Below are 15,254 nucleotides of genomic sequence, written 5' to 3' on the forward strand. Positions count from 1 at the left end.
TGAAGGATATATATATATATATATATATATATATATATATATATATATATATAGAATCTCCATAGCGTACCTTTCCTTTGACTTTGACTCTGGCGTACGTCGGCTGGATGTCCACGTCGATTAGGGAGGTGTCCATGTGTCTGTGAGGGGAGGTGGAGGTCAGTTTATAGTCATTGGTTTTTTTCTTCATACATTTTTTTTTAAATAATAAGGAAATAAAATATCAATTAATGATGTATTATAATCTTAGAGCTAGTGTTAGGAAGTTAAACATCATAATTCATCTCTAATATCTTTCGTATATTAATGTGAAAACATCTCCTTCAAACTACTGGATTTATTCCAGTTTATCACCAACACTACATTTTACAGATTACATTGAACACATGATAACGTTATAATTTACCTTCACCCAATACTCATTTTCACTGAACAGAGCCTGAACGCATCATAAAGTAACTGAACTGAACCTCCGTTTGTTAGCCGTTAGGGGTGCTGCTAACGTTACTAGCTCTCCTCCTGTTAGTTTACACACAGATTGGTTGTTTACAATGTAACATTATCAGAGATCAGAGACTAGAAAGCATAAATTATGTCCTGATCTCATATTTTACTGAATATTGGAGGATAACGATCGTCAGTAAAACTTTATTTAACACTGTGATGGTTAACGATAAACTGAGGAATTAATCCAAATATCTCTTAAAAACCACATAATAAATGGAGCTGTTGAGAGTTTAGGGCTCACTGTGTTCGTACCTGTACACTTCCAGGTTTAACACAATCATGTTGCTTTCTTCATCTTCAGTCAGAGAGAAGTCCAGTCTGTAGAATACACGCATAATGAAACTTCAAAACACTTCAACTACGAGCAGAAGTAGAAACAATGGTAAGAAATAACATTAGAGACGTGATGTTTTGACCGTTATGGTGGAGGGATAAATCACATAAAGGACACGTTCCTGATCACAAAATGAAATGTGTGTTAAGGCCTCGACCTCGTGGCCTCGCTCTGGATATAAACCTCTGGATAATGGAGGGAGACTGTGGGGGGGGGGGGGGGGGAACCTGAAGGCTATCATCACAGCCAATATCACAAGCTGAAGGACGCTAATAAAGCAATCACATGGCGACCTGGTGGCCGTTAGTTCCACCACGAGAGGAAGTAATCGAGAAAACACATTACAGTTGTGAAGGACTGTGAACGGAAACTGTATCAGTTATATTTTTTCATTATTTTATTGTTTTTACCTGAAAAACTAAATTGAAGCGTTTGATTTGATGTTTTTTTTGTGTTTCTGGACAGAATGAGAAGCGATCATGTTGCTTTTCTGCAGACGAGTTCGCTGCTGCAGACGAGTGGATTTGGTCCATTTCCCTCTCAGTCAATCACAGCTGGTACTACTGGTACTACTGAAGTAAGAGTACTAATACCACGGTGTAAATAAAAAACTGTCAGAGTGAAAGAACGGATACCACTGGGTGAAAATACTCTGTTACAGAAAAAGTACTAATACCACAGTGTAAACATACTGTGTTACAGTTATACCACGGTGTACAAAAAACTCTGTAAGAGTAAACGTATGTAACACTGTGTAAAAATACTCTGTTACAGTAAAAGTACTAATACTACACTGTAAAAAAAACCTCTGTAAGAGTAAAAGTACACTGTAGAAAAAAACTTTCTAAGAGTTAAGGTACTAATACCACAGTATGAAAATACTTTGTTACAATGACTGTAATAATACCTCGCTGTAAAAATCACTGTTACAGTAAAAGTGGTAAAAAAAACTCTGTTAGAGTAAAAGTACGGCTACCACTGTGTAAAAATACTCCGATTCAGTCACAGTACTAATACCACTGTGTATAAATACTCTGCCACAGTAAAAGTATAAATACCACAGTGTAAAAATACTCTGTTACAGTAAAAGTGGTAATACCACTGTGTATAAATACTCTGCTACAGTAAAAGTACTAATAACACACCGTAAAAAAAAAAACTAAAAAAGAACTAAAACCACACTATGGAAATACTGTTACAGTAAAAGCACAAATACCACGCTGTAAAAATACTCTGCTGCAGTAAAAGTACTAACACAACGCTGTAAAAAAAACTCTCCTGCAGTAAACGTTCTAATACAACAGTGTAAAAATACTCTGTTGTTACTGGTAAGTGAATGAAGTCACAACAGACTGGAGTTATGGCCAAATCTATGAAAAGACTGGAACTACTAACTAACATCACTGTGAACTCTTCACATTCTGTTCGTGATGGTTGTTCATTTATTGAATGTTTTAAACTAAAATTAAACTCTTATGATATTAAATGTTTCGGTGTTTTACTTCGGCTCGTTGGCGTTCATGACTCGTCCATCAGCAGTGATCAGCGTCCTCGGGGCCTTCGGCTTCTTCTCCTTCTCCCTGCAGGGAAACAGCAAAAGCATGAGTGTGTGTGTGTGTGTGTGTGTGTGTGTGTGTGTGTGTGTGTGTGTGTGTGTGTGTGTGTGTGTGTGTGTGTGTGTGTGTGTGTGTGTGTGTGTGTGTGTGTGTGTAAAAAGGCGTGGACTGACAGATGACAGTAGCAGAGTTATGAGGTCTTTGGGGTGAAGGAGAGAGACACTTCTGATCCAGAAGGGTTCATAAAGACATAATGTGCAATTCTTAAAGCATTGTAGTAAAACAAGGAAGAGCCCATTGATATATGAAGCGATTTTGGTCATGCTACACTTTAAAACAGTGAAGTTATGTAATATTCTTTCAAATAAAAAATCACCATATTTAATTAAAAGCACATTTTTCTATAATAACTGTTAACCAGGAGGAGCCCATTGATAATAAAAGGGATTTTGGTCATGCTACACTTTAAAACAGTGAATTTATTGAATATTTTTATCAAATTAAACTCCCCATAATTAATTAAAAGCACATTTTTCTATAATAACTGTTGTTATATAACAACATGGAGCTCATTGTTGTATGACGACATTTTTGCCATGCTACACTTCATAACAGTGAATTAATTGAGTATTTTTTTAAAACAAAAATTTACCATAATTAATTAAAAGCACATTTTTGTGTAATAACTATTGTATTATAACCAAGAGGAGCCCATTGATTTATGAAGTGATTTTGCTCACCCTACACTTTATTACAGTGAATTAATTGAATATTCTCTCTATTAGAAAATTCACCATAATTAATTAAAAGCACATTTTTGTGTAATAACTGTTGAAGCATAACCAGGATGAGCCTATTGACATATGAAGTGATTACGGTCATGTTACACTTTATTACAGTTTTTACCTTCCCTTTATTACTGTTGTTGTATAACAACATGGAACCCATTGATAATAAAAGGGATTTTGGTCATGTTACACTTTATTACAGTGAAGTTATTTAATAGTCTCTCTATTAAAAAACTCCCCATAATTAATTAAAAGCACATTTTTGTGTTATAACTGTTGTATTATAACCAGGAGGAGCCCATTGATATATGAAGTGATTACGGTCATGTTACACTTTATTACAGTGAATTTATTGAATATCTTTATCAAATAAAAACTCCCCATAATTAATTAAAAGCACATATTTCTATAATAACATCATGTTTGCCATGCTACACTTCATAACAGTGAATTAATTGAGTATTTTCACATATTTCTTTTGATTTATGAAGTGATTTAGGTTACACTACACTTCATAACAGTGAAGTTATTTAATATTCTCTCTATTAAAAAACTCCCCATAATTAATTAAAAGCACATTTTTCTATAATAACATCATTTTTGCCATTACGCACACTTTATTACAGTGAATTAATTCCCCATAAAATTAAAAGCACATTATTAGTGAATTAATTGAGTATTTTCTTCACAAAAATTGACCATAATTAATTAAAAGCACATTTTTGTGTAATAACACTGTATTACAGTGAAGTTATTTAATAGTCATAAAAAACTCCCCATAATTAATTAAAAGCACATTTTGTGTAATAACTGTTGAAGCATAACAAGGATGAGCCCATTGATATATGAAGTGATTACGGTCATGCTACACTTCATAACAGTGAATTAATTGAGTATTTTCTTCAAACAAAAATTGACCATAATTAATTAAAAGCACATTTCTGTGTAATAACTGTTGTATTATAACCAGGAGGAGCCTTTTGATTTATGAAGTGATTTAGGTTACACTACACTGTATTCCAGTGCAGTTATTGATTATGTTTCTGGTATTGATAGGTTCTCCTGGTTGCACTTTGCAGACGGTCCCTGCTCTCACGCAGCCGCACTGCAGACTCAGTGTTGCTGCTGCAGCTCGGACACTAAAACACTGCAGCTCGTTTGTGTCTCTGCTGTAACACCGTTTAACGAGTTATTGATCCGGTAAGTGCATCTATAAACCTGCATTTTGATCTCATATATTCATATATTTATTTTATTATCCATTTGAGAGGTGATGCAAACATCAGAGGCTTGAAAAGGAGGAAGCATGTTGAGTATGGGGAGCACTGGGAGCAGCCATGTTGGTTTATTGTTTTGCCCTCATATGTCATGTGACTGGAAAGACTAGGAGAAGAGGGTTTCACTGTGGGACACACACACACACACATATATATATATACATATATACATATATATAAAGCAACACACACACCAATGCTTTCACACACAAATATATATATTTAAAACATTTAACATGGGAAGTAGTTTGCAAAAAATAACCCACTTTATGTGAATTAATGTATATATTTTATTTCTAATGTCTTAAACCATAAAACACATGTTCACACCAATGCTTTCACTGTTTTAAAGTTTTAAAACATTTAACATGGGAAGTAGTTTGCAAAAAATAACCCACTTTATGTGAATTAATGTCCTTTTTTATTTCTAATGTCTTAAACCATAAAACACATGTTCCCTTAAGAGAGTGAGTGTGGTTTAGAGAAGAAGTTAAAGAGGACCTTTCATGCTTTTCGTCTTTTTACCTTCCCTTTATATATATTTACATGTAAAAGGTCTGCAAAGTGTTAAAGCCTGAAGTCCGTGGGACACACACACCAATGCTTTCACTGTTTTAAAACATTTTAAATGTGAAGTAGTTTGCAAAAAATAACCCACTTTATGTGAATTAATGTCCTTTTTTATTTCTAATGTCTTAAACCATAAAACACATGTTCCTATAAGAGAGTGAGTGTGGTTTAGAGAAGAAGTTATGGGACACACACACCAATGCTTTCACTATTTTAAAGTTTTAAAACATTTAACATAACAATAATCTACTTTATGTGAATTAATGTCCTTTTTTATTTCTAATGTCTTAAAACACATGTTCCCTTAAGAGAGTGAGTGTGGTTTGGAGAAGAAGTTAAAGAGGACCTATCATGCTTTTCCTTTTTACCTTCCCTTTATATATATTTACAGTACCAGTCAAAAGTTTGGACACACCTTCTCATTCAATGTTTTTTCTTTATTTGTATTTTTATTTTTTTCTACATTGTAGATTAATATTGAAGACATCCAAACTATGAAGGAACACATATGGAATTATGTGGTAAACAAACAAATGCTCAACAAACCAGAATATGTTTTATATTTTAGATTCTTCAAAGTAGTTGAATGAGAAGGTGTGTCCAAACTTTTGACTGGTTCTGTAAAAGTAAAAGGTCTGCAAAGTGTTAAAGTCCTCGCCCATAAAGGAGTTACCCTCCCCCACAGAAACTCTGCTGCTGCTCTCCCTGAAACGGCTCCTTTAAATTCTTGCTCTCACTTCCTTAAAGTAGTGATGTCACTAAGTACACATTTGCATGATGATACTTCCTAGAGTCGCATCATGTCGAGGAGACGCTGTGTCCTGCTCTGCGAGGTCAAGTGTCCTCTGTATGGACTCCCGAAGGAAGAGGACGTGAGGAACGAGTGGGTGGAGTTCATCTTTAAGCCCGTCCCCGTGCAGTACAACGCCAACCTGCTGCTGTGTTCGCGGCATTTCACCGAGGACTGCTTCGAGAACTGGGCCCAGTACACCACCGGGTTCTCCAAGCGCCTGCTGCTTAAAGAGGGTTCGGTTCCCAGTTTGTTGGGTCCACGTAGCGGTTCGGGATCACAGCCTGTGAGTATGATTTATTATTTGTAATGTTTAAAACAACGTCAACATCGTTAAAAGTGCTAATGACAAGATTTGTGTGTTTTTATGAAGAAAAAAACACTATAAATTAGTATAACAAAGTAAAAGTATTTTGTATATTTGATGGTTTCCTGACTTTAGAGAGTTAAAATGATTTTTGGGACGGTGACAAAAACAAATATTCCATTTTGACCAACTTTCTAGCTGTTCTTCTGCCGGTTCTAATCCTCTGTTCTCCTTTAATAAATACTCATAACAGCAAAAGATGAAAAACGTGAATTTGTTAAGTGGAGGACGATCTATATACCCAACAGTGTTTGTGTACTACAAGGATATTGTGAGGGTCTATGAACATGTGTTAACATCAGGCAGAAACTTCTGGTTCTAAAGTAAAGCCGATGCTTCATGTGTTAAAGCTGCATTCTCTCTAGTGTCCATCAGGGGGCGACTCCTCTGCTTGTATAGAAGTCTATGAGAAAATGACTCTACTTCTCTCTTGATTTATTCCCTCAGTAAACATTGTAAACATGAGTTTATGGTCTCAATCTCTAGTTTCAAGTCTTCTTCAATACAGCATGATGTTCATTTAGAAAATGATGCTCCATTTAGAGTCAAACAGACCATAAAGCAGGGTATGCTTCAAGATGGCTACTTGAGGCATTGAAACGGCGGTACACAAACCTCTTCCACCTACGGGGGAAACAAGACTTATTTAGGGTTTTGGATGTCGACTGTTTCTGATTTAATTATTTCTCCTCTGTCTTTTAGCGTACATCACAGCGGGATCCCGATACCCTACCACTGCCATTTGTAGCCCGATTGCAGAGTACAGGGACTCAAACAGATCCTCCTCCAACGGCCTCAGTGGGCACAATGACGTCAAAAAAGATGGTGTCTGTAGCCACTCAGCTGTCCTGGGGAACTCTGAGGAGCAACCGCCGCAGAAGCAAAGGTGTGAAACAAACATCGAATGTGTTTTTGTATTTCTTTTTTTTGCTACCATCGTAGAAATACTGTAATGTTGAGTATATGAAATGCAATTTACTACAGTTTCATAAAAAGTTCAAATTGTTGTAATCTTTAGATGGTGGATTTTATTTCCTTTCATTCTCAGCCATCCAGGTAAAGATGTCTTGTGTCAGTGTTGGCACCGAAACCACAACACTGTCTTCAACATCTGTGACGGACCAAGGTTTCAGACCAAGCAAACGACCTCGAGTTGAAGTGGAGGAGGAGGAGGAGGAGGAGGAGGAGGAAGTGGAGGAGGAAGTGGAAGAGGAAGAGGAAGACCCTCTTGACCCAACATATGGACCCATCGACTCTGATGTTTCAGAGGAATCAGAAATACCGTAAGTTTCATATTTTTGATACACGTTACTATGAATTATCGGCATTGTTGGAAACAAAATTGTCTTTTTTTGTGTGTTTTTAGGTTTGAGTCCAGTTCATCACACGAGGACGCGAAATACATCGTTTTTGATCGCTGCCTCAGAGAGCTGTTCGACATCTGTCCGGTGTGCAAACAGAAGTGTGACGTCCAGCGGCGGCAGATGGGTACCTATGTGGCGTTCACTCAGCTCTGCCGTGCGTGTGATTACTCCAGGCGGTGGCACAGTCAGCCCGTCGTTGGGAGCACCCCCGTTGGCAACCTTCAGCTGTCAGCAGCCACGTACTTCACCGGTGGATCCTTCACCCAACTGGAAAAGGTATCGCTGTCTCCACTCACATCGTGTGAAAATGACAGTGGACATTTTCTTCAACCTTTTTTTCTCGTTTCTCGTTTCATAGATATGCAAGGCCATGCAGCTCCAGATGTTCCAGTACGACACCTTCAGGAGGCATGCTAGGAGCTTCCTGGAGCCCGCTATTGTCCACAAATGGAAGTCTGATCAGTATAACCTTCTGCAGCGGCTACACCACCAAGGGGGGGCGGTGTCAGTGGGCGGAGATATGCGAGCAGATTTACCAGGTAAGCCAATACTCTTATAAACCGTTTTTTAAAAGCATACAACTTATACATTCATATTGTGCTTAATAGCTTTGCTACCTTCTCTGTTTTGCTTTCTTAAGGGCTCACAGCAAAGTACGGCAGCTACACGCTGATGCACCTGGAGAGCAACACCATCGTGGACCTCCAGCTTGTTCAGGTGTGTTTACAGTTTTTAGGTATTTAGGCCTGCAACACGTTGAAACACGCTTCAGTTTGTTTATATCTTTGCATTTCGGTCTACCCTTCACCAGAGCGATGAAGTGGCTGGTAGGTACCACATGGAGAAGGAGGGGCTGACCCGGTGCCTGGGTGTTCTGGGGTCAAACGGTTTGGCCGTGGACTACATTGTTACAGATTGTGATTCACAGATCCAGAAGTTTCTGAGGGAACGAAAGATCCCTCAGTTCTATGACGCGCGGCACTTTGAGAAAGGTAAATGTTCAGCCCCTGTGCATCCCATGATAAACAGCGTGGCTCGTCGACATGCGTTACTGTAACAGTACAGCATGTGTGCTTCCAAACAGGTTTGTCCAAGAAACTAAGCACACTCTCCAAAGACAAGGACTGCGAGGTGTTGAAGAGGTGGCTGCCCAACATCAAACAACACGTCTACTGGACAGCCAGCTCTTCTACATCGGGGCCGGAGAAGGTGGCCAAGTGGACGTCACAGATCAACCACATGCAAAATGTGCATGTGCATGAAGACCCCATCTTCCCCAAATGTGAACATCCAAACCAATCGTCCAGGGGTCCAAGTAAATGGCTCCAACCAGGTATGTCAACAAAGAATCCCTTTTTCTTCTCTTTACAGAATCAGAAATGGTTTAGTGCCAAGTAAGTTCTTACATACAAAGATCTGAATTGGTGATCTGGTGCAAAACAATCAAAACAGTGCAATAATATAAAGACATACTTAAAAATATCATAACCACAGGTCAGTGTGAAGGGTCTGTGGTCGTTTAGTCCTGGGATCATTGTTTTTTGGGGGGGACGTATATGAAGGTGTAGGTTTTAATGTCTCCAATGAGGTGTTGAAAATGTCAACGGCTGATTTGTCTTTCAAACTGTTTTTTAACGAGCCTCTCTTTATCGTGGAGAGACGTTAACACAATGTCTTTTAAACGTCCCTCTCCAGAATATAGAGAGTCGACATTGTCAAAGCGACAGGAAAACTCAATCAGTGAGTCATGGAGTGGGGGGGGGGGGGGGGGGGGTTATGCTTTTAGTCACTTGCTGAGAGCTGCTGTTGAAGTGTCTGAGTGTTATCGTTTAGCGTCTCTTAGCTGTGAACCAGGGTTTGTCGTTGTCATAACTCACCCAGGTGCATGATGGTACACAGCTGTCTTCACAGAAGCTGATGCATGATGTCTCAGCCACTGTGTACTCAACTATGATTCAAAAACATCTATCACTCCAACTCTCTCTGCTGGAATTTTTTATTTTTTTATTTGTTGTAATGGTACTAAAGGGTCAGTTGCACTCCACAAAGTGGAGAAAGTCCTGGTCAACCAGAGAGTCGTCAAAAACGTGGAGAAGCTGAGTCACCACTACAGGACACCTTCTCTGGAGGACTTCCACAGCGTGATCCAGCGTTTCACACCCAAGAATGCCGTTTTCCCTTTCATGGGAATGTTGTGCAGGTAAAACACCTGATAATGGATTCTGTAACCTCTTATAACAGAGTGACTAATAAGTGTAAAAAATGAATGTATGGTTGATTCTATTATTGTAGGTTGTACCTTGCGGTGATGCACTATAATGAAAATGCAGAGAAAGCAACGTCTACAGGAACATCGGGCTCCAAGTCAAAGAAGGGAGAACTCCTACCAGAGCCCGTTAAAACAAAGCCTACATACAGTAAGTGGTAAAATATTTAAATATAATGAACATCAAATTTGAATGACATTTAAGATATAAATAATGAAGGAAGCCTATTTTTATGCTATATTTTTTCAGACTACGTGGATGAACTGATGAAGCTCGTCTTTGAGGAGGTGTTCGAGGACCCCACTCCGTTCGTTGACTTGTTGAAGACGATCCCCATCCCCAACGAGCTGCCGTCCCAGTGTGAGAGGCCCTCACAGGAGGAAGTGTTTTCCCACCATGTGTTCCAAAATACTGACCAGTCGGAACAGGAAAGTCCCGGTGTGTCCGGAGAAGAACCCACGAAGGAATGCGTGCCGTCCTAAAGAGCACCAGAACCAGCTGACGAAGCCAGTATGACCAGTACGGATCAGACGCCCTTACAGCTAAAATATGTATCTATGTACAGTATCACATTTACAATTGTTGTTTTTTTATATTTTATAAAAAGTAATTTGGAAGAAAGTACAATAATTCTCATTTCTTCATAATTGTTTTGGGCTCTATATAAATATAACATTACGATGTGTTCACAACAAACACAAAGCATATTTTCTCGTGGAATATTTGTGTTTATTTGCGCAGTAAAGAGTTAAAAATTAAACACCAAAGAAGGTTTACGTTTTGTACTACATTGTCATTTGCAAGTGCCTTCATCATTTTACGTGTTGAGTGTGAAAATAATTTAAGGGTTTGCTAACATCACTCAAAATAACGTCATACGGACAAGTAACACTTTTGTTCACTTGTTGCAAAAAAAACAACAAGATGGCGACGGCCATATCTCCGAGTTCGAGGCTTCATAACGTCCACAAATCAACAGGTGACATCTCGATAACTACATCCACTTCCAATGGACAGCTTAATTCGAGGAAGTGAATGCGTCAAATTGCTGCTATCTTTTATGTTGAAGGCATCAATTGATTTTCTTCTATTAAGTGTTTTTATCTTGTTCTCTTGCTGCAGGTCTCGGGAAACGTAATTCGATTAAATGCCTACAATGATAATAAGAGTGACCTAGATCTTGAATCGTGATTCTATTTTTAAACGTCTGGTGATTATAAACTGTAGGATCATAAAAGTCCATCCCTCAGATTTAGTGTATTTTCCTACAGACCAGCTCCTCTAAAGACAAATGATTTACAGTATTCTCTTCACCAGCTGCTGTGCATCAGTTGCTCTATCAGCCACATGTAGCAGGCCGTGTGACAGACAAAATGCATCCGTCCGTCTATTAAGCCCGCTGAGCAGCAGACGAAGGAGTCGGCGGGTGAGTGTTTAGCGCTCTGCGGAGGGTCGGCCATCAACCTCTCTGCAGCCGTCCGTCGGCATTAAGAGAGGAGGAGGAGTGTGACAGCGTGTTGGACGAGCCTTCACTCTGCTGAACTCAATGATGTTAAGGTCACGTTTTTTTGTTAGAGAAGAGAGACTGTGGTGAGTTTAAGTGGTCAGACGAGGCACTAACACTTCCTGGTTTAATGGGTCCATTACACCACTGAGGTCGACCATGTGACAGTCAGACAGACAGGGAGGGAGGCAGGACGACAGAATCTTCTTCCTTCTTCTGTTTTTGTCCCGACCCATTAACATATTCAGTTCATTTTTCTCAGTGCTGTATCTTTCAAATGATACCATAAAGCCCAAATTCACCATTTAACTTAATCAGTTTTTGGGATGCAAAGACGTTATCTTCTGTTTCTTTGTTTTACAAGCTGCACCGAAAACTAAATTGTGACCCAACAATGGTGGATTTTTTCCCTCGGCGATGCTCCGTTAAGTCATTCTGAGTTTCACTTTTAATCCAAACAAACAGGTTCTATTTATTCCTAAAGGAACCATTAAAAGAGGCACAAATCACCTTTTGTTCTGAAAACATTTGGTACAACTTGGGTCTTATTCTGAAGGATCTTTGTGATTACTTATATCAGGATACTTAATAGTGTCAGGAAGTTTGAAAACAGTTTGCTAACAACACACTGTGGCTGGTGATTTGGAAAATTGGACAAGTGACGATTTAAAGGGCTTACTAAATGGTTTAATGACGGTTAAAATGATGTGAAGCATTTGCTAATGCCTTAGCAAATCCAAAATGGAGATATTAGAGTGACGTGTTAGACAGCGCTCTTCACCACAATCGTCATCAAAACACCAAAAGAGGGAATATCTTCAGAAAGAAGGTTGTTCTTTCATCAAATAGAGTGTCAATCCACACAGGATTTAACACAAGAAGCTCTGAAGCTGTTCTCCCATCTGTGACTCACTCTCTTAGCAGCCAGTTGGATTTAATGGACTCCTAAATGATGGACACCGGATCTCGATTGGACTCCATTTTTACCAAAAAGAAATAATTGCAACCATTAGGCTGATAATGTGTGTTGGGGATGATTCAGGGTTAGACGGAGGGCAGGTATCCATTATGAAATATCAGACCTCCATCACTCTTCCTCCTGGTTCAAACAGCAGCGTACTGTGGACTCGTCAAGGTCACAGTGTGGCTCTCTGCTCCATAAAAACTGTTCCGTAACTCCTCTTTTTATGTCCCAGGAGGTGGTGTGACAGGGCGTCTATCAAACCGCTGAGTCATGGAGACATCGGTGGTGACAAGCATCACTGTTGGTTTGAGTCCAGAGCTGAGGGCGATCCGTTCAGACAGCTTTCAGTTAGCCATGTACAACTCTGAAGTCTTAATCCTCCAGGACTACGATTACTGAAGAGAGGGACTTTCACGTTCCAGAGAACTCTTTCTGTAGAGGCTCGGTTTGGTGGTGTTTTGAGGTGATAAACTGCACACTGGCAAAGTCAAGCACATTAGGACCGAGATCAACGTGACTTTATCCTGCAAGAATCGCCGAACATGTAACCATAGACTGTATACAAGAAGTAGACGTAGTTATCTGGACGTCATTCATTGGTTTGTGGACTTTATGAAGCTTTGAGTTCAGCTATTTCGCCGTCACCATCTTGGATTACAGCTGTCAACATGTTTTTTTGCAGCCAGTGAACAGGAAGTGACGTAGAGACTCCGCATACGTCTCTGGTGTCGACCTGTCAATCAGTGTGTAGCCCCGCCCTGAAGCATCCCCTGCTTTATGGTCTGTTTGACTCTAAATGGAGCATCATTTACTAAATGAACATCATGCTGTATTGAAGAAGACTTGAAACTAGAGATTGAGACCATAAACTCATGTTTACAATGTTTACTGAGGGAATAAATCAAGAGAGAAGTAGAGTCATTTTCTCATAGACTTCTATACAACCAGAGGAGTCGCCCCCTGATGGACAGTAGAGAGAATGCAGCTTTAACACAGGAAGCATTGGCTTCACTTCACAGATCAGAAGGTTGCCGCCTGGTTTAAACATTCAACAACATACCTCATGTTATCTCCTGTCCTTTCAAACCTCCACCCGTCCGATCTCATCCATGCACATCAATAACTGCACCCATTAATCATCCGTCAGTTTCCCTCAACCTCAAAGCTTCTGCTCAGTTTTTCTTTTTTGCAGGTTGGATCTGCTGCTCGTCCCGTGTCATCGCTCCTTTCAGAGGAACGGAGCAGCCATTAAAACAGAGAAGTGTCTCCTGGCTGACCTTATCGCAGAATCCACCTCTGGAGCAGGAAAATTCATCTTTCCTGACAATCCAGTGAGTGCACGACTGCATGCATCACGTCAGCAGCGCTCTGACAGCCGGGTGTGCAGGGAGACAATAAAAATGGCAACACCACAGCGCCCTGATTTTATGCTTGGACAGCATGCAGGCCTGGGATGTTTCTGTAATGTGGATTAGCCGGTTGGCTTCACAGCCATCACATTGTGTTTCTTCAAATACCCGGCGGTGATATCTGACTTCTTATCAACACAAAGGACGGTTAATTGTTAAAAGATAGTGAGTTTTTGTGCCATTCCATTTTAAGAAAGGACTCTGGATGAATTAATTGTGAAAAAAACAGACATTGGATGAAGCATTGATCCATACATTCATCTCATATGATAAATGAGTTGCCTTCAGGGCCCTCACATAGCAGGATATTTCAGTATTCGTCATACGCAGCTCAGATATTCACGGACTCTGTGCCTCGAGGTGTTATGAAAACTAAATGCTGTGAGTCAGCGCTGGGTGTCCGCGGGTCAGAGGAGGAACACAAAAGCGTTTTTTTTTCTTGGATAGAAAAACAAACAAGTGGAACAGATTCATCACTAAAAAAAACAACGAGTGGAGCTGCAGGTGTTTAAAGATGAAACTAGGTGATCCTAAAGATCTTAAACATTCATCTCATTCAATATTTTTTTTATATTTTTTATTAAAATCCTATAAAAAAACCCAAATTCTGTTACAAAACAAGGCACATTTTTTTTTATGAGATATAAATTAATAAAAAATGGAGGTGGAGATTGGATTGAGCAAACACAATATACAGCATATATACATATAATAATATATATATATATAAATAATAATATATATATAATTATATATATATATAATATATATAAATAATAATATATATATATAATAATATATATATATATAATATATATATATATATATATAATATATACATATAATAATATATATATATAAATAATAATATATATATGTAAATATATTGCACTCAGATCCAAAACTTCATGGCCGTGTTTGTGCTGTAATATAATCAGTATTATCTTCTAAATTCTAAATTCTAGATTCTAAAATCAGACCTTCAGACGGTTGATGCGCAATTGTGAACAAAACTGCAGTCGGTTCTCACAGCTGATATCAGAGTAGTGACAGAGAGAGAGGCAGGAAGTGTGTGAGCGTCATGTGCAACACACACACACACACACACACACACATTAACACCTAGACGAGAGTGTCACCTCGAGGCTGAGCGTTGATAAATGGCACGGTGGGAAAATTAATTAGATAAAAACTTTGCCAGCTCGTTAACAGCCAGTTTGAAACGAGAGGCAGTTTGACAAAGAGGCCGGACTTACATGTGATTGAAAGCAACCAAATGTTTAAAAAGGCATTCATTATGAAACCTTTTAATCAGAATAATATAAAGTTAAATTCATCCTCTATATAAATAGAATTGGTTAAATTTTGCTTCAACCATTCAGACGAGTAAGAATTCAAGATTCTTTCTTTCTACTCCACATATTCCCCAGAAGACGGCATAAAGACAAAACATGAGCTTCAGCCAGGAGACACCAGCATGCATTCCCTTGGACCTCCCTCGACCGTCCACATACTTTTGGCCCTGAGGCGTATGCGTCAGCAGATAACGATCAGTGC

At 39.1% G+C, this 15,254-nt stretch overlaps 2 protein-coding genes across 2 annotated transcripts in view; one reads left to right on the forward strand and one right to left on the reverse strand.

Moving 5' to 3' along the window:
• The window catches only part of dnaaf11 (dynein axonemal assembly factor 11), a 34,290-nt gene that overhangs the window by 13,482 nt on the left and 5,554 nt on the right, over positions 1 to 15,254 (reverse strand). The window contains exons 7-9 of the mRNA XM_054596397.1: positions 2,344 to 2,421; positions 760 to 825; positions 71 to 140 (exon numbers count right to left, since the gene is read on the reverse strand). Coding sequence (XP_054452372.1) covers positions 71 to 140; positions 760 to 825; positions 2,344 to 2,421 — 214 coding nt within the window. The remainder of the gene's footprint in view (positions 1 to 70; positions 141 to 759; positions 826 to 2,343; positions 2,422 to 15,254) is intronic.
• Positions 4,287 to 10,432, forward strand: LOC129089057 (uncharacterized). Its single transcript, XM_054596393.1, has 12 exons — positions 4,287 to 4,385; positions 5,824 to 6,108; positions 6,892 to 7,075; positions 7,238 to 7,472; positions 7,556 to 7,829; positions 7,912 to 8,092; positions 8,194 to 8,270; positions 8,365 to 8,545; positions 8,638 to 8,886; positions 9,582 to 9,753; positions 9,846 to 9,970; positions 10,070 to 10,432. The coding sequence occupies exons 2-12, from the start codon at positions 5,833 to 5,835 to the stop codon at positions 10,300 to 10,302; spliced, it is 2,187 nt and encodes a 728-aa protein (XP_054452368.1). The 5' UTR covers positions 4,287 to 4,385; positions 5,824 to 5,832; the 3' UTR covers positions 10,303 to 10,432.

This window comes from Anoplopoma fimbria, chromosome 3, assembly GCF_027596085.1.
Source record: "Anoplopoma fimbria isolate UVic2021 breed Golden Eagle Sablefish chromosome 3, Afim_UVic_2022, whole genome shotgun sequence".
In the NCBI taxonomy this organism is placed as follows: domain Eukaryota; kingdom Metazoa; phylum Chordata; class Actinopteri; order Perciformes; family Anoplopomatidae; genus Anoplopoma; species Anoplopoma fimbria.

What these genes read in the sequence shown, in the direction of transcription:
- LOC129089057 (XM_054596393.1), top strand. Translation starts at nt 5,833, where the DNA reads ATGTCGAGGAGACGCTGTGTCCTGCTCTGCGAGGTCAAGTGTCCTCTG. An exon ending in CGCGCGGCACTTTGAGAAAG is followed by an intron (nt 8,546 to 8,637) that starts GTAAATGTTCAG and finishes GCTTCCAAACAG; the next exon opens with GTTTGTCCAAGAAACTAAGC. An exon ending in TAAAACAAAGCCTACATACA is followed by an intron (nt 9,971 to 10,069) that starts GTAAGTGGTAAA and finishes ATATTTTTTCAG; the next exon opens with ACTACGTGGATGAACTGATG.